The sequence below is a fragment of the Megalopta genalis genome, unplaced genomic scaffold (assembly GCF_051020955.1).
Source record: "Megalopta genalis isolate 19385.01 unplaced genomic scaffold, iyMegGena1_principal scaffold0023, whole genome shotgun sequence".
Lineage (NCBI taxonomy): Eukaryota > Metazoa > Arthropoda > Insecta > Hymenoptera > Halictidae > Megalopta > Megalopta genalis.
The window spans coordinates 359,363-377,643 of record NW_027476093.1 but is presented as its reverse complement, the minus strand read 5'-3'; the positions used below and the strand labels follow the sequence as shown (position 1 = coordinate 377,643).

The 18,281-nt window shown below is 39.5% G+C and overlaps 1 protein-coding gene and 1 long non-coding RNA gene across 10 annotated transcripts in view; one reads left to right on the top strand and one right to left on the bottom strand.

The window, feature by feature from the left end:
- The window catches only part of Ca-alpha1D (Ca[2+]-channel protein alpha[[1]] subunit D), a 118,707-nt gene that overhangs the window by 18,126 nt on the left and 82,300 nt on the right, over positions 1–18,281 (top strand). For all 4 annotated transcript variants that reach the window (XM_076527458.1, XM_076527459.1, XM_076527457.1 and 1 more), the window contains exons 3-16: positions 1,035–1,174; positions 5,000–5,106; positions 5,292–5,444; positions 7,787–7,983; positions 9,636–9,739; positions 12,667–12,830; positions 13,475–13,577; positions 14,803–14,948; positions 15,040–15,113; positions 15,216–15,367; positions 15,460–15,577; positions 15,670–15,762; positions 17,304–17,424; positions 17,900–17,991. In XM_076527458.1, coding sequence (XP_076383573.1) covers positions 1,035–1,174; positions 5,000–5,106; positions 5,292–5,444; positions 7,787–7,983; positions 9,636–9,739; positions 12,667–12,830; positions 13,475–13,577; positions 14,803–14,948; positions 15,040–15,113; positions 15,216–15,367; positions 15,460–15,577; positions 15,670–15,762; positions 17,304–17,424; positions 17,900–17,991 — 1,764 coding nt within the window. The remainder of the gene's footprint in view (positions 1–1,034; positions 1,175–4,999; positions 5,107–5,291; positions 5,445–7,786; positions 7,984–9,635; positions 9,740–12,666; positions 12,831–13,474; positions 13,578–14,802; positions 14,949–15,039; positions 15,114–15,215; positions 15,368–15,459; positions 15,578–15,669; positions 15,763–17,303; positions 17,425–17,899; positions 17,992–18,281) is intronic.
- LOC117217824 (uncharacterized) lies at positions 969–5,837 on the bottom strand. Of its 6 annotated transcripts, none has more exons than XR_013035162.1 (4): positions 5,743–5,837; positions 3,687–5,651; positions 2,806–3,556; positions 969–1,289 (listed from the first exon to the last, which is right to left on the bottom strand). It is a non-coding gene; the product is annotated as an uncharacterized LOC117217824 (long non-coding RNA). The 6 variants fall into 6 exon arrangements; XR_004489639.2 differs by lacking the exon at positions 5,743–5,837 and having other exon boundaries at positions 3,687–4,056; positions 4,165–5,010; XR_013035159.1 differs by lacking the exon at positions 5,743–5,837 and having other exon boundaries at positions 969–1,266; positions 2,785–3,556; positions 3,687–5,010.

Genomic DNA, 18,281 nt, shown 5'->3' with positions numbered 1-18,281 from the left:
GTCGTTAAATGCTTTCTTCAGCGTCAATTAGGGAGAGACATTACTGTATCGAAGGTTCGCGCGAACTGCAGCAGTCTCGCATCTGCTGCAGCCAGATTTCCGGGTTTTCCGCCGATTTCTGGCCGCGGCGCTGGCGCCGTGGCTCGCAAACAGTCGGTTCTTTCGTGGTTCAGGAAAGTTGGTGCTCGTCGCGACAGTGTATCTTGCGGTGACCGGAATCGCGTATCGATCAATTCGATTGGAAAAACAGGCGGAGGCTCTCAATATTCATCGCGGCTGCTGCGACCGCCTGTTACTTTTCCCACGTAGCAGCCAACTATTTATCGAAACTGTAAACCGATCGGACGTGATTCGGTGTTCAACGCGCGTTAACGCTCCGCGTGATCGTTCTGTTGGTTTTCGCGCGAAAAATGACGACTTCTGATTTTCAACGTGACAAAATCGTCACAGAATCTTTTATTTATTTATTTATTTATTTATTTGCTTATTTTGTTTTATTTTATTTTATTCTATTATTTTATTCTATTTTATTCTACTTTATTCTACTTTATTCCACTTTATTCCACTTTATTGTACTTTATTCTACTTTATTCTATTTTATTTTACTTTATTCTACTTTATTCCACTTTATTCCATTTTATTCTACTTTATTCTATTTTATTTTATTTTTATTTTATTCAAGTTTATTCTACTTTATTCTATTTTATTCTATTTTATTCAATTATATTCTACATTATTCTATTTTATTCTACTTTATTCTACTTTATTCTACTTCGTTTTACTTTATTCTACTTCATTCTACTTCATTCTACTTTATTCTATTTTATTCTATTTTATTTTATTGTATGTTATTTATTCTATTTATTTTATTTCACGTTAATTCGGCACAATTATTCGTCGAATACAAATCATTGGTGAACAGCATTTTCATTCGCACAAAGAATAAGGCGAAAAGTTCCAAAAGTCAATTCTGTTCGCAATTAATTTATAGATAACATCTGACTGACTCCGTATTTCTGATTACTATGTTTCAGGAAAAAATAGAGTATATATTTCTTGTGATTTTTACGGTCGAATGCGTAATGAAGATCATCGCCTACGGCTTCGTGGCTCATCCTGGTGCTTATCTCCGGAACGGATGGAACATTCTAGATTTCTCGATAGTAGTGATAGGGTGAGTACAATTGCATGCCGCGCTTATTTCGTTTATGCTCCACTTCGATCGCGCGGCAACGTGTCGCGCAGCAATTGGGGAACAAGCGGAATCTGAAAATAAAGAAAAAGGTCCACTGGGACCGAGTTTACAATGCGTCGCGTTTCTTGGCGACCGTGATTAATCCTAGTTCAATGAAAACCGTGTACACGGTGTACAGGCACGCTGCACACGTCGTTTGTGCTTCGAATCGTAAAACTGCTTTGCGGATATCAATCCTTTTGAAAAACGTATCAATCGGTTCTTTAGAATCCTCTAATTATAAAACATATTTCTGATCTCCAGGTCTCATTGATTTACCTATTTTCTATAAAAATATGCATTTGCATGAACATCCGCGGTCTAGTTATAACTAAACTGCGAATCTTTATGATCTCAAAATATGAAAATTATCTGCATTAATTGCAAGAAGTTGGTGTTGCACCGAGATTATGTATTCTTCTTTTATTAATTTTAACGAGTTGAGAGGGTCAGAGATTATATATTCTTCTTTTATTAATTTTGACAAGTTGAGAGAGTCAGAGATTATATATTCTTCTTTTATTAATTTTAACGAGTTGAGAGAGTCAGAGATTATATATTCTTCTTTTATTAATTTTAACGAGTTGAGAGAGTCAGAGATTATACATTCTTCTTTTATTAATTGTGACAAGTCGCAAGGAACACGTGATAGTATCTTTAAATTCTTCTGAAGCTATCGCTATCATAACATTAATTTGATATATCCATTTTTATCATAAGTGCATAAAGATCCGCAGTCTAGTTTTATAACTCTTTCTACGCGCGATAAATGACGAACAAAAGTAAATGAAAAATTCCTGCTTTCAGTTCGAGAAAACTTATAAAAAATCACAAAGATCACTTTCTGTTGCAGCTGTTAACACGTTAAGCGCCGCGTCAGGCGCGTAGGGATGTTCTCAGTTCTTTTTCATTTTTTTTTTATTTTTTTGATCTCACTACTGTGATGGCAGGAAAGTAATTTCGGTATTTCAGTGCGAAAGAAAACTGCATTTTTTCTATACAAGAAATGAACTTCCAAAATTTCAGTCAAATATTTCCATTCGAATCAGTCAAATATTTTCCATTCCGTTCGATGACCTCTTTCGCCGTCTTTCCAGTAACTTCATGATTCCGCGCTCATAAAACTTGTGGTCCTTGTTCGTCCTTGTATCGTTATTATTGAAAAGTTTACCGTTTAAAGAGTTTTGTAAATTTCGAAATAAATGATAATCCGATGGCGCAAGGTCGGGGCTATATGGAAGATGCGACATCACTTCCCGCTATCAGTTGTAAACAAAACTACACGGAATTCGTTTCTATACCTAACCTAAACGCGTCAACTATCAAAGCTGAAAACAAAAAACATTATAACCTCAACAAAAGAACGACAATGCAAACATAACGCTGTCTAATTGATGCAAACCGAAATTACTTTCTTGCCAAACCAATATATCCATTATAACAATCTGTTCCGCGACAAAATATAGGGCGAAGCTTCAGACACGTTCTGCTATACGATGACGAACCTAGTCGCGACTGAGAGACCAACAAATTCAGTACCGATTAATCACCTCGCTCGGAACTTTCCATACCGGTCATACATGTCTCTATGCACGGTGCTGCGGATCTTCTTTACAATTCGATCTTTCGTTCTGTAGTTATTAGCAAAATCGAATACCCGGCATTATTTTATAGCCAAGATCAGCACAAGAGAGACAACCCTCGAAGAAGTTCCGACGCCTTGTTAAAAAAACAATCGTTTCGTCTGAAATATTGTACGCAGATTCTTCGAGATTCCACCCATACGCGCCGTTGTAACTTTAACAAAAGAATGACGATGCAATCATAACGCTATCTACCGGCGCAAACCGAAATTACTTTCTTGCCAACCCAAGGCAATGAATCAGAAATAAGATCCTATATTATAACCTTAATAAAAGAATGACAATGCAAGCATAACGTTATCTATTCGTGCAAACCGAGATAATTTTGTTGCCAACCGAATACTTTTTTGTATCTATGATTATTTTCGGGTTGATTTTGACCGCTTAACGTGACAGAAAAATCCAGTATTTCTCTGCGAGATACTTTATTATATTATTTTATTATAATAAAATATTATATTTATTATTATATTTATTATTTATTATATTAGATTATAATGAATTCCAAGTTACAAAGTGGTTCGACAGGAACGGAAAAAATTAAAGAAATAATAAAATACCGTCAGAGGAGAAGAAGAAGCGACGTGTGTGGTTGGGACACTCTCGGTCCTCGGCTTCGCAAGTTTATCGGCCCGTGGGGGAACGCGTGGCTGTCGTAAATCGACGATTATGGGAATCGCTGGAACCAATAGCGAGGTGGTTTAGTGCTGGCGGCACGGATTTTCACGTTCGTGATCCCTCCACCCCCCACCCTCTCACTCTCACTCTACTCGAATTTCATCGCGTGCCGCTTTATCGCTCGTACGTACCTCGAGAAACGTTCTTGTCGGTCCAATATCGCGGCTGACAACGCGCGCGCGATGACATTGGATCGGCACGCGACGACCCGCTTCCCACCGCTTCACTCTTATTCAATAAGTTTTGCTTCGTCCATGGAACAAAGGGGTTTTCGCCGTTTCCTCGCGGCTATACCCCGTTTACCGGTCCGAGTGCTTCTTTCGCGAACTTCCAGCGGCGAATAAGTCGATGTCGCTTCTTCGTTTCTCATCGAAAGAAATTCATCAAAAATCTCTCAAAAATTTTCGTATCCGATATGCGAGATACAATTGATGCAAACATTGCGTAGATACGACGCTTCTTCGTTTCTCCTCGAAATAAAGCGGGGTCTTTCAGACTTATCTACAATTTTTGTATAAGATATGCATTGTGGTACAATAAATATCAAAAGGCCTAGCCGATTAAGATGGTCAAAATTGCGCTTAGAGATTTTTTTAATGAGTATAGTACCGTTCGATAGCTGTGCAAGAAAAACTCATCCGTGCGAAATTTCAACCCTGTCACTTGTCCGTGAGGTATTATAGAATTTTTTCAGATTTTTCGGTTGCAAGCTGTAATTGTAAAAAGTAGAAATGAATATTTAGGTATACATATATTGCAATGTGCGCATCACAATTTTTTCTTTCACTTGAATCGCATTTTCCTCAGCGAAAATGCAATCCGCGGCTTCGTTTACGAGTTATTAACGAAAAACGCTGACCAATGAGATGCGTGCTCGGCTGGCGCGAGGCGGGCGGGCCAATGAGCGGTCGAGGTCCAGTTCCGCTGATTGGCTTGGCCGCGTAGTGCTAGGCGAGCTCGCCTCTCACTGGCCACTAAGCTGCCGATCGCATTTTCGCTGAGGAAAAAGTTACTTAAAAAAAAATGACCTCAGGAACATTTCCCAGAAGTACCATAATTTTAGGACACCCTGTATATTTCAAGTGTCGTATTTAAGCAAAATATGAAGACAGTTAATATCCGGTTTGCATTGGGATAGAAACGGCGGAAAGTCTAAATAAATGCATTTTAATAAATACAATATTTATGTACCTTATTATTTATATTATTATATTATTATTTATATTATTTATATACCTTAATGCATTTATATAGACTATATATATATATATATTTTATAATAAAGCAACACTTTCTGAACCGGTGACGTTAAAAAAGCAGATTCGCAGATTCGCAAAGCAGATTTGCGGCAACCACGGAATCGTGAAAATCGTCGGATTCGTATAAGAAACGTCGACGGTCCGATCGGAATCGTTCGATCGTTTTGAATCGTTTTAATTTGCAGAATGGTGAGCACGGTGTTGGCGATGCTCATGAAGGAAGGCTTCGACGTGAAAGCGTTAAGAGCTTTCCGAGTGTTGCGACCTCTCAGGCTGGTCTCCGGAGTGCCAAGTAAGCGGATTCTCCGTATGAAAGCGAGATCGGCGCGCGAGTCGCGACGACGACGCCAATATGGCGGCGGATACGGCGGCGATCGTCATCCTCGCGAGGAAGACGCGCGAAGTGGAAAACCGATCTCCGCTTTTTGTCGCTGCTCGTTCGCCGCTAACGAATATCCATGCTCGATCTGTTCTCAGGTCTTCAAGTGGTCCTAAACTCTATTCTGAGAGCGATGATACCCCTACTACATATCGCTCTGCTGGTCCTGTTCGTCATCATTATTTACGCTATCATCGGCCTCGAGCTGTTCTCCGGGAAAATGCACAAAACCTGCCGGCACAACGTCACCGGTAAGCACTCTCACTCCCGCTTTGTTCATCGAGCTCTAGATGGTCCGTGGGAACGATTCGGATTACGCAAGAAGATTCACACAGAGTCGTCCGAGGCACATCATCGATCGGCCCGCACGGGCCGGCGAAGAATTTCCTTGGAGAATGAAATATCGAAGAGACCGTGCCAGGCGACCGAGGGAGTTCCCAGTTTAACCCTGAAACACACTTTGTGCCGCGCGCTATTTTAGATATGATTCAGACAACGCGACAACTAACTCTAATTATTCTTAGCGCGGGAATCGCGAGCTCGGCGTACCACTGTCCCCCACGTTGAACAGCTGATTCATGGAGACACGCGCGGCGCGGTTCTCTCTGTTCCCCCCTCCACCGTCAAGCTCTGCCGTCCATTTGACGGTGCTGCCACGTCGCTCGAATTAGATCGTTGACGATTCATTTTTCTTATTGAAAATTAGCAAATTTGTCGAGCGACGTCCGCCGCATATTTGAACGTTTAAAAATCATATAAATTTGTTCTAAGTGATAACGAAACAATTATTACGATATTTACGCGTTCTCTTGCCTTCTTTTTCATCTAACATTGTGTCGTTATGGTTACAATGGATTATTAGAAAGTAAACGATATTGAAAAGAAATTTAGATTGTAAATTTCGTTCGCAATGATTTCAAGCATGTTAACAATATTTTTCATAATTTTATCGTAACTTAGAAAGGATGTTTCTCAATTTTTATTTAACACTAGCATTACTTTATTACTCTGTTAATCTAGTACAAATTAAAGAGAGTCCGCATTTATGCAAATATTTCATATAGAAACAGAAATTCTGGTCCCTACCAGTAAAAAAACTCGATCAAAAGCGATTCGAGGCTATTGTTATTATTGAAATCTTAACCATTTAATAGTAAAATGTGTCGAAAATGTTCATTTTTGCACTGCACGTTAAAATCGACGGAAAACTATCAGTTGTAAACAAAAATGTACGGAATTTGTTTCTATATTAACCTAAAAGTGTCAACTACCAAAACTGAAAACAAAAAAAATTATAACCTCAAACAAAAGAACGACGATGCAGACGTAACGATATCTATTGGTGCAAACCGAAATTACTTTCTTGCCGATAAGATTTCCGGTCACAAAAAATGATAAAGAGAAAGAAGGTTAAATATAACCCTTTGCACCCGAGTGGTGACTCCGAGGCACCATGAAAATCGTTACACCACGTTCCAAGATAATTTTTGTAATAACAAAGCTTACGTATAAAGAATTGTGAAAAGTCTAACTGTTGTACCAGTCAGAAGACTCAATTTCATGCGCATAAAATGCACTTTGCCATTAAAATGGAAATATCACAAGTCGGGAAAGTTAATTCTAATTTACAGTTAATATGGCTTCGAGTGCAAAGGGTTAAACGGTGACAAAGGACGACAATACGAGAGCTCGCGAAGAGAAATCGCGCGTGAGAATCGGGACGAAAATACAGAGAAAAATGTCCGGAAAGCGTAAGCGACGAAAACGATCGCCGTAACACTATCTATTGGTGCAAACCGAAATTACTTTCTTGCCAAGCCAATGCATAGATGGACACAAGTAATTTCGATGATCATCGTGATCGTTAACTTCGAGGTTAAGATCGTTAACTCGAGATAGTCTGGAACGACACAAAGCGTATAAATTAATTGTATAAAGCATGTCGCAATGATTCTATTATATTTGGCCAAAATACGTCGTGGTTTGGAAACTTTGTTTCGTGCGCTCCGATGGCTCAGATTTGTGCGCCAGGAAATCTGGGATTCATAGCCAAGGATTGTTCCACGAAATTGTTTAATGCTAACAAAAATGCCGATCGTTCGTCAAGGACTTCTTCACGGTAACGTGATCCAATCGCTTCTTTTAGGATTGCCTGTTTCATTAGAAATTCCATTAAGTGACTTTCGATAAATCCGACGTGTTGTTGAATGTTTCGCTTTCAGGGGACAAATTTAAATTTATTTCGTCATTCCACAACTGCACCGATGCACTTCCGCGAAGGACAAACTAAAGAAGTTCGATCAACGGTGTTAAATTGTCCTGTGTCTGTTCCTATCTGCAACAGGAACAAAATTATAACCCAACCTAAACTCAATTTGGTTTTCTGATAACTCAATTTATTCTGCATTGGACCTAATAATTATCTTATATAAGATCTTTAATATTATTTTTATATATAAGTTAATAATATTCCGCATTATAACCTTAACAAATGAACGACAATGCAAACGTAATGCTATCTATTGGTGCAAATCGAAATTACTTTCTTGCCGACCCTAAATATATGCTTAGTTTCGGTTTCGTTGAACCGCAGGCACGATCATGGAAGGAGCTGTTCCCTGCGGGCCAGGCGGTTTCCAGTGCGACAACGTTGGGCCCGACTATTACTGCAGCAAACAGTTCTGGGAGGGTCCGAATTGGGGGATCACGAACTTCGACAACTTCGGCTTGGCCATGTTGACGGTCTTCCAGTGCGTGACGCTCGAGGGCTGGACGGATGTGCTGTACAGCGTAAGATCTACTTCAAACTTCTATCTAGGTTAACATTCCGTTATCCGTGCCGTACTTCGTGAATTGTTTCAAACAAATGCGCCAAGCATTTTACTTCGGAACTTCGTAAACTTATTACGTAGTGTCCACTCGAATTTTTCGAAGCGGAATAACAATGATCCCCGGGTGTTACGGAAGTGGAAATAACGGTATCGAAAAGAATATTTTATTTCCGATGAATATAATTAATATATAATAACGGCGACAATATATAATATATATAATAATATATAATAACGGCGACGTCACTTGACAATGAAAAATAGGTTATGTATAGTATGTACGTCTCGTAAATTTAAAATCGTTCGGACGATTAGTCTTTCGGATGCAAATTTCGCTGTGTCAGAAATTATATATAATTTAATATACAGGGTGTCCCAAAAATGCCTCGCAATCCGAAAGTCATTCCTTTCATAAATTCATTTCCTTTACAAAAATGAGAGGCGAGCTCGGCTGGCGCGAGGCGGCGACCGAGCCAATGAGAGGAACTGGGCTTCGCGCGCCGGTTGGCTGGGCCGCCTCGCGTCAGCCGTACTCGATTCTTATTGGTCACTGCGTTTTCGTTAATAACTCGTTAACGGTGCCTCGGAGAACATATTTGTAAAGGAAGAAGTTTCTTCAAATGATCCGAGGAACCCGCCGGATTGCGAGACATTTTTGGGACACCCTGTACAATTTATAATATATATATAATAATATATATATATATATATTATATTTATAATATAATATAAACACGTCTCCCTCAAAGTGGACTTTTAGGCAACGTTTCAGAATATACAGCGTGTACAGAATATACAGTAAATCATAGTTACCAGTGGTACCAAAACCGTGAAGAATAATATTGTATTATATAATGTATATTATATAATGTATATTATATAATGTAGTCGGTCGCGTGGTACCGTAATTAAATTGCGGATCTTTCTGCGGGCTGAGAATTTTCTGAAGCGATTCCAAGAAACCAGAGTCAAGTAGAAATACGTATATTCTTCGATTAAAATTGAAACTAGCGAAGGAGCGTGTGAGAGCCTCAGAATCATTCTGAACCGCGCACGATCCGCAGCCTAATTATATGGAGGATACGACTTGTCGTCGTCGAACTCTTTATTATGACATAAGTTATGGTCGCGTGCACCGGAAATACGTCCCTAAACCAGGGGACCGTTTAACTTCGCGAAGCGTTTAGCGACCACGAGGAGCTGTTTTATCGGCGAAGTTTACGAACGCCGAGACGATCCGCGGTTTTCTTCGGCGAAGACGCGAGTACCATCCGTATTACGTCTCGTCGGGATCGTTTAACGGACGGCATAAACGTTCTTGCGGATCCACTTTTAGTAAGATGAATTCTGAAAACACGCATTTGCATCGACGTCTCCGTGGGCTCCGGTTATTATATCCTGCGAGCAAGTACGAACGCGTAGTTTCTGCACGCTGCTGCGCGCGCTGTTACTTCTTCGCGGAAGCCGCGCGTGTTTTTTTATCGGGTCGGTCGAGCTTATCGTGATGCGTGTATATTGATTCTCCCGGGAACGTTTCCGGTCCGAGTGGTTCTCGCAGGTACCATCGGGACGCGATCGTACTTCCATCTGTACCGTTTTTGCCTTATCTAGATCGAAGACGCGATGGGAAGCTCCTGGCAGTGGATCTATTTCATTTCGATGGTGATACTCGGAGCCTTCTTCGTGATGAACCTGATTCTCGGTGTGCTGTCCGGGTAAGTGACCTCGTCTTAATTAACCTGTTTAGTGTCTATACGTTGCCTTATTTTTTTTCATTATCCAAATGTCTAGTCGCTTGGTCGATGTAATGTGGCGAATATTTTGCTGTGCAGCACTACTTTAAGACGACCATTAGGAAGCCTCATTTCACATTCTCGTATTTATATATTGTAATTATATATATATATTTTTTATCCATTTTTACAGGACATCCTGTATACATTTTACATCTGTTTATTAAAATTACATTATATTACATTACATTGCAATTATATTGCATTACATTACATTACGTTGCAATTATATTACATTACATTACAATTATATCACATTACATTACGTTACATTACATTACAATTGCATTGTATTACAATTACATTACATTAGAATTACATTACATTAGAATTACATTACATTACAATTACATTACATTGCAATTACTTTACATTGCAATTACATTAGATTACAATTGCGTTACATTACAATTACATTACATTAGAATTACATTAGATTACAATTACGTTACATTATAATTACGTTACATTGCAATTACATTACAATAGAATTACATTACATTACATTACAATTACATTACATTACATTACAATTACATTACATTACAATTACATTACATTGCTATTACGTTACATTACAATTACATTACATTAGAATTACATTAGATTACAATTACGTTACATTACAATTATATTACATTAGAATTACATTATATTATAATTATTATAATGTAATTAATATAATATAATATAATGTAACCAAAATTATGGTATTTACGCGGAATTAGGGGTTCCTGAGGTCATCTGAAGTAACTTTTTCCTCAGCGCAAATGCAATCCGCTGCTTCCTTTACGAATTATTAAGGAAAAACACTGACCAATAAGAGGCAAGCTCGGCTGGCGCGCGGCGGCCGAGCCAACGAACGCACGAAGGTCAGTTCCGCTCATTGGCTCAGCCGTTTCGCGCCAGTCGTTAATAACTCGCAAACGAAGCCGCGAATTACATTTTCGTTAAGGAAAAAGTTACTTGAAATCTCCTCAGGAATCCCTCATTTTTCGGAAATACCATAAGTTTGAGCGTGGAATTTTCAAGTTGTCAGAGAGATGGCAAAAGGTCATCGAACGAAATGGAAAATACATTACAGATTAAACTTCGTTCCAAGTAAAAAAGAATTTTTTATTTCATTGTGAACAAATCGGCAATTACTTAGTTGCCAACCCAATACCATATGCCGGTTTCGAAATGCATATTTTGGTCGGCCACGTGTTTTTACGTTTCCACTCTCCGCGTTGCGATAAGCCAATCGATGGGGTGGGGAAGGGTGAGGGGGAAGGGGGGAGTTGAACGCGCTCGAGCAACGCGTAATCGATGAACGCGGACAAAGGGAAAATAGGGCAGAAAGTTTCGAACAAAGTTGCCGGCTCCAGACACGAAAGCGGAGGTTCGTTGCAACGTGTGCATGGGTGAAGGGTGATTTCTCGCGTAGAACACCCCGTACATCAGAACGGTAAACGTTTAAAAATACATAAAGACGCCAAGATCGATTCACTGAGGCAATCCTGCTCATTCTTTGGCCGGCGCGATAAAAAAAAGTTTCAAAACAATCGGAAGTGCTCGAATCACTCGAACGAAGTCTCAGACACATGCAAAACAATTGCGAAATGAAATGAATTAAAAATATGAAATATTGCAGCAGCCAGCTTATTCGCCGGATCTTTCGCCAACCGACTTTCACTTTTTTTTAAACATTTGGGACAGTTTTTACGGGCCGAACGAAGGGTTAATATTCCGGGTTAATATAATATTCTTTGAGACAGGCATCTCTGCATTAAGATTTCGTTGGAAAAAGTGTATCGAAGCGAACGTAGAGTATATTTTGATTAAATAAACAGCTTTTGAAAAAACTTAAAAATCCGATATTTCATACGCGCCAATCTAATAGAAATTGTTTGCATCGATTGCAAGAAACGGAAGACAAATAGGAACATACTTTTCTTCCTTTTTATAATTCTTTCAATATGTCTCCCTAATTGACGCTCAGACTGTTCCCAAAACTGGACAATTTGTGGAAGAGGAGATACGATTATTCGAGCCTTGCGATTCGTTTCTATAGTTACGAATTGTCAACAACTATAAAAACGAGCCACAAAGAGGCTGGAATAATCGTATCTCCTCTTCTCGAATTGTCCATTTTTCTACAGAATCTGAGCGTCAGTTAGGAAGACATTACCCTGTACTCGAAATGGATTCAAAAGGCTTCGGCTATTTTTAAATGTTCCAATCGATGTATCTACGATCGTTGCAAATTATTTTGACGCTGTCCCACGTTAAGCTACTTCTTTTTTAATTCCCAATACTAGGGTACCAATCGCTGTTTCTTTAAAATCATGTACCAAAGTCTAACGTTAATCTCACCGTTCGGCATCTTCTCCGAGTTGGATTCGTTGCAGACATTTCAAGTTATTCGTTAGTCCGTTAAGTATAAACTTCGTTTCTTTCTTTTTCAAGTGTCGGAATAAAATTCCGTTCTCTCGTTATTAATACACAAACGTCCGAGCAGAGAATAAATGCAAGTTTTCTTTTTTTTCGAAGAAACGATTACAATCTAATCTAGTCGTTGCAACGGTAAAGAAAATTTCCCAGCAAAGTGTTACCGAGCCGCAGGGCTCGAATAATCGCGTCTCCTCTTCCCAAATTGTCCATTTTTGTGCACACAATCCGAGCGTCAGTTAGGGAGACATTACATTGCGTCAGTTAGGGAGACATTGTATTCGCATGTCTTCGCTAAACTCGAACGAAATTTAATTTACCAAATAAATCTAATTCCATCGATCCCCATGGAAATAGGGGACAATAGATTAGGCTAGATGCATGGATAGAGGATTCAATGCTTATTAACTTCAATACAGAGAATTCTCGAAAGAGAGAGAAAAGGCGAAAGCGAGGGGCGACTTCCACAAGCTAAGGGAGAAGCAGCAGATCGAGGAGGATCTAAGAGGGTACCTGGACTGGATCACACAGGCTGAGGACATCGAGCCGGTGACCGACGAGCCGAAGATGCAGGACGGCGAATGTAAGACGGTGTGACAATAAACGATATACAGGGTGTCCCAAAAATGTCTCGCAATCCGAAAGTGGCGGGTTCCTCCGGCCATTCGAAGCAACTTTTTCCTTTACAAAAATTTTCTCCGAGGCACCATTAACGAGTTATTAACGAAAAACAATGACTAATGAGAGGCGAGCTCGGCTGGCGCGAGGCGACCGAGCCAATGAGCGGAACTGGGCTTCGCGCGCCGGTTGGCTGGGCCGCCTCGCGTCGGCCGTACTCGATTCTTATTGGTCACTGTTTTTCGTTAATAACTCGTTAACGGTGCCTCGGAGAACATTTTTGAAAAGGAAGAAACTGCTTCAAATGATCCGAGGAACCCAACATTTCCGGATTGCGAGACATTTTTGGGACAGCCTGTATGTCTCCCTAATTGACGCTCAGATTGTCCACAAATATGGGCAATTTGGGAAGAGGAGATACGATTATTATTCAAGCCTTGCAGCTCGTTTTTATAGTTCTTAACAATTCGTAGCTATAAAAACGAACCGCAAGGCTCGAATAATCGTATCTCCTTTTCCTAAATTGTCCATATTTGTGGCCAATCTGAGCGTCAATTAGGGAGACATTACTGCGAGGATTGGTAAAACCGAACGAAATGATTCTTTCAGCAAAGCAACAGAACGAGATGGAGAGCACGGATCAGCTGGAGGGCGACGACAAGGAAGTTAAGCAGGATTCTGTCTGGAAGAACAAGAAACGGGACTTCGACAAGTAAGAACGTCAGAAGATGACGATACGAGTCGAAATTCTAATTAGAAGTCCATATTTTACTATTACTATTATAATATTATAATACTAAATAATACTATTATAATAGCCGGTGACTATTATATATATAATATATATATATATATTATATATTATATAATAGCCTACTAATACTATTATAATATTTATAATATAAATATTGTTGGACTGCGGATTTCTTATGCGAAATAAAAATATTCTGCAAGTGTTGTGAAACGCAAGAGCCAATTAGAAACATCTTCGTTTCTTTAACAATTTTGTTGCAATGCTCTTTTTTTACTGGAATATTCTTTTTGATACTTTTTAATTCTTGCAACCTTTTTATTCTATTCAAATTGCATTTGTCTGTCATAAACGCATAAAATCCGCTGTCTGTTCATTATAGTTTTCACAACAGATATCTGTGCTTAATGGTTTACCATAATTATTTTGGAGATATAGTACACTGAATTTTCCAAGTGATCAAAGTTTTTGCCAAATACTGGTATAATTTATCCCTGAAGAATCTTCTTAACTTTTGGCACTACAATCTTTTTCACAGTTGCGTTGAAAAAGATAATTTTCTTGATAGAACAAGGCAATTTTTGTTTCTTGAACGTTTTTACGTACACTTTCATTCCTAGACTGATTACACGTATGAAATCTTAACCGCGAGCTTGGCACGTTGTTATAGTGCACCGATGACGCTCACATGCATCTTATACAATGTTCTGACATTGCAAGTTACTACAGAATGTCGGCATATTTTATGTTATATTACTTTATTATATGTATATTATATATTTATATATATATATATATATATAGTATAATATATAGTATATATTATATATTTATATATATATATAGTATAATATATAGTATATATTATATATTTATTATATATAGTATATGTTTATTATATTATTACTTTATTTATGTTATATTACTTAAATATTACTTTTTCCCAATTTTCTTAACAACATTCCTTTTTTAAATTAAAACCGAGCGCTTTCTTTACAAGTCCTCTCTTTACAAGATTATTTCTTGCAATTCGCAAGCAACTGATACCGGCGTATCAAACGTTTCCACAAATAGTTTATAACGGTGCAGTGATTTTTCATACTACATCGGCGCGCGAATAATAACTGTATCGATGCGAGCCAGCCGATAAAATCGCCGTAATTAAAAATTCGATTTAAACTTGAAGAGTGAACAGAAGGATGAGAAGGGCCTGCCGAAAAGCCGTGAAGTCGCAGGTGTTCTATTGGCTGATCATAGTGCTGGTCTTCCTGAACACCGGGGTCCTGGCGACCGAGCACTATAATCAACCTCGTTGGCTGGACGAATTTCAAGGTACTTAAATTGCAATTAGAACACACGCGAGCTCGCATTATCTAAACTGTCGTTCACTGTCGCATCCTTTTCATATCTCTCCTTCGCGCAGAAATCACGAACATGTTCTTCATCGCGCTGTTCTCCATGGAGATGATGCTGAAGATGTACAGTCTGGGATGCGAGGTGAGTCTTTTGGGCGCGACGCAACAAGGCTCCAGCCTATCTTGTCCCAGAGATACTAATTTTCGATCGTTCCCGTTTGCGCGTCGCTGCGCCAATGTCCAGGGTTACTTCGTCTCCTTGTTCAATCGCTTCGACTGTTTCGTCGTGATCGGCTCGATCACCGAGATGATCCTGACGAACACGCACGTGATGCCGCCGCTCGGCGTTTCCGTTCTACGCTGCGTCCGATTGCTCAGGGTGTTCAAGGTGACCAAGTAAGTGTCCGATCGCTTCAAAGTGGATCGCAAACTCTTGGCGTAGCAGCCCCCGATCGACGTTTCCGGCACTGCTAAACGTCCGTTTCCAGGTATTGGAGATCGCTGTCGAATCTGGTGGCGTCCCTATTGAACTCAATCCAATCGATCGCGTCGCTGTTGCTTCTGCTCTTCCTCTTCATCGTGATCTTTGCCCTACTCGGCATGCAGGTACGACACACTCTGTCCCGTTCTTGTTGTCTCTCTATTCTGCTAGCCCACCTGTCGATCTCTTCTAGTTGGCAAGCTCCGTCTGTTCACAGGTGTTCGGTGGAAAGTTCAACTTCAGCGAGCTGCAGGACAAGCCTCGTCACAATTTCGACAGCTTCTGGCAGAGCCTCTTGACCGTCTTTCAGGTGAGTGCTGCTATTATTGGGTTGGCAGAAAAAGTAATATCGTTATTTCAATGCGAAACGAGAGATCAACTTGCAAAACTTCAGTCGAATATTTCCATTCGAGTCAGTCAAATATTTTCAATTCCGTTCGATGACCTCTTTTCTGCCGTCTTTCCGGTAACTTCATGATTTCGCGCTAAAAAATAAAAATAATAAAACTTCTGATAAAACTTCTGGTTCTTGTTCGTCCTTGTATCGTTATTATTGACATTTTTCTATTTTCTGTAAAAATATGCATTTGCATAAACATCCGCGGTCTAGTTATAACTAAATTGCGGGTCTTTATGATCTCAATATGAAAATTATCTGCATTAATTGCAAGAAGTTGGTGTTGCACCGAGATTATGTTTCAGTACTTGAACTATTGTGATGGCAGGAAAGTAATTTCGGTATTTCAGTGCGAAAGAAAACTGCATTTTTTCTATACAAGAAATGAACTTCCAAAACTTCAGTCAAATATTTCCATTCGAATCAGTCAAATATTTTCCATTCCGTTCGATGACCTCTTTCGCCGTCTTTCCAGTAACTTCATGATTCCGCGCTCATAAAACTTCTGGTCCTTGTTCGTCCTTGTATCGTTATTATTGAAATATTTACTGTTTAAAGAGTTTTGTAAACTTCGAAATAAATGATAATCCGATGGCGCAAGATCGGGGCTATATGGAAGATGCGACGTCACTTTCCGCTATCAGTTGTAAACAAAACTACACGGAATTTGTTTCTATACCTAAGCTAAACGCATCAACTATCAAAGCTGAAAACAAAAAACATTATAACCTTAACAAAAGAACGACAATGCGAACATAACGCTATCTATTGACGCAAACCGAAATTACTTTCTTGTCAAACCAATATATCCATTATATCAATCTGTTCCGCGACAAAATGTGTGGCGAAGCTTCAGACACTTTCTGTTATACGATGTCGAATCTAGTCGCGACTGAGAGATGAACAAATTCAGTACCGATCAATCAATTCACTCGGTACTTTCCATACCGGTCATAAATGTCTCTATGCACGGTGCTGCGGATCTTCTTTACAATTCGATCTTTCATTCTGCAGTTATTAGCAAAATCGAATGCCCGGGATTATTTGATAGCCGAGATCAGCACAAGAGAGACAACCCTCAAAGAAGTTCCGACGCCTTGTTAAAAAATCAATCGTTTCGGCTGAAAAATTGTATGCAGATTCTTCGGGATTCCACGCAAACGCGCCGTTGTAATTTTAGCAGAAGAATGACGATGCGAACATAACGCTATCTATCGGTGCAAACCGAAATTACTTTCTTGCCAAACAAATTCGTTCGGTCAGAATAGCACGCTTTGTCGTTCATTTTTGTAACTTACGTACAATTTGTACGAAATTGTTCCTCTTTGCTGCGAAACCTAGTGGCGCGACTCCTTTTCGATGATCAAATTGTAACAGAAATTGTAACAGAAATTGAAGACAGCGCGTTCTGTAGTTGTTGATTTCGCACGTACAATATTTATGGTGTTTCGCAGATACTGACCGGCGAGGATTGGAACGCCGTGATGTATGACGGGATCAGAGCGTACGGAGGCGTCGCGAGTTTCGGCATGCTCGCCTGTTTTTACTTCATCATCCTCTTCATATGCGGAAACTGTATCCTTCTCACTGAAAAAAAAGGTAGACAGTGCTAATCGCAGCTGGAAAGATCGCAGTGTTTGCACATTAAAAAGAAAAGAAAAAAGACTGTCTCCTCCATAGAAACCATTGCTATCGTCGTTGCTTTCTAAGATGAATATCGTTTATTTATTTTTATTTATTTATTTTTATTTATTTATTCCGTAGAAATCTGTAAAGATTCGAAATCCGCTCGATTTTACGCTGTCAACAAAACAATCCGCGAGAATCGTTAACGCTTAAACTCGAAGTGTCCCATAAGAATGCTATCCTGTCGTGTTAGAGCCGATCATAGCAGACTGTTATCTTCCCCGCTGGCGATAGCATAAACGGTGATCCGATGGAAAGTCACCGGGAAGAACGAATTCAAATGGGATTCAGTTGACGCGGCATTAAAGATTCGTGATCGACGGTGCTCCCGGCAAATGATCCTTAACGGTAAGAAGCAACGCAGATATTCTACTGAACGTCTTCTTGGCTATCGCCGTCGACAATCTCGCGGACGCCGAGTCGTTAACTGCCATCGAGAAGGAGGCCGAGGAGGAGGTAAGTTTCTTTTGTTCCTTCTTTAAGAGTTATTCGAGCATCTTGTGCCGCTTCGCCGCCGCCACAGTGGGGCCGGATCGAATATTTTAGTGACTTTTTGACGAAAACCTAATTTTCTCGTATCGATGTCCGGTCAATTTTTTTTGCTTGTTAAATGTCCATTACCCTCGAAAATGGAAATATTAATAAAAATGATCATAAGTTGTAATAGATACGACAATTTAAAGTTGAACATTTTGAACGCTACATTTGACGCCAAAACCTAACCTAATTAACTTTTCCCTTCGCTT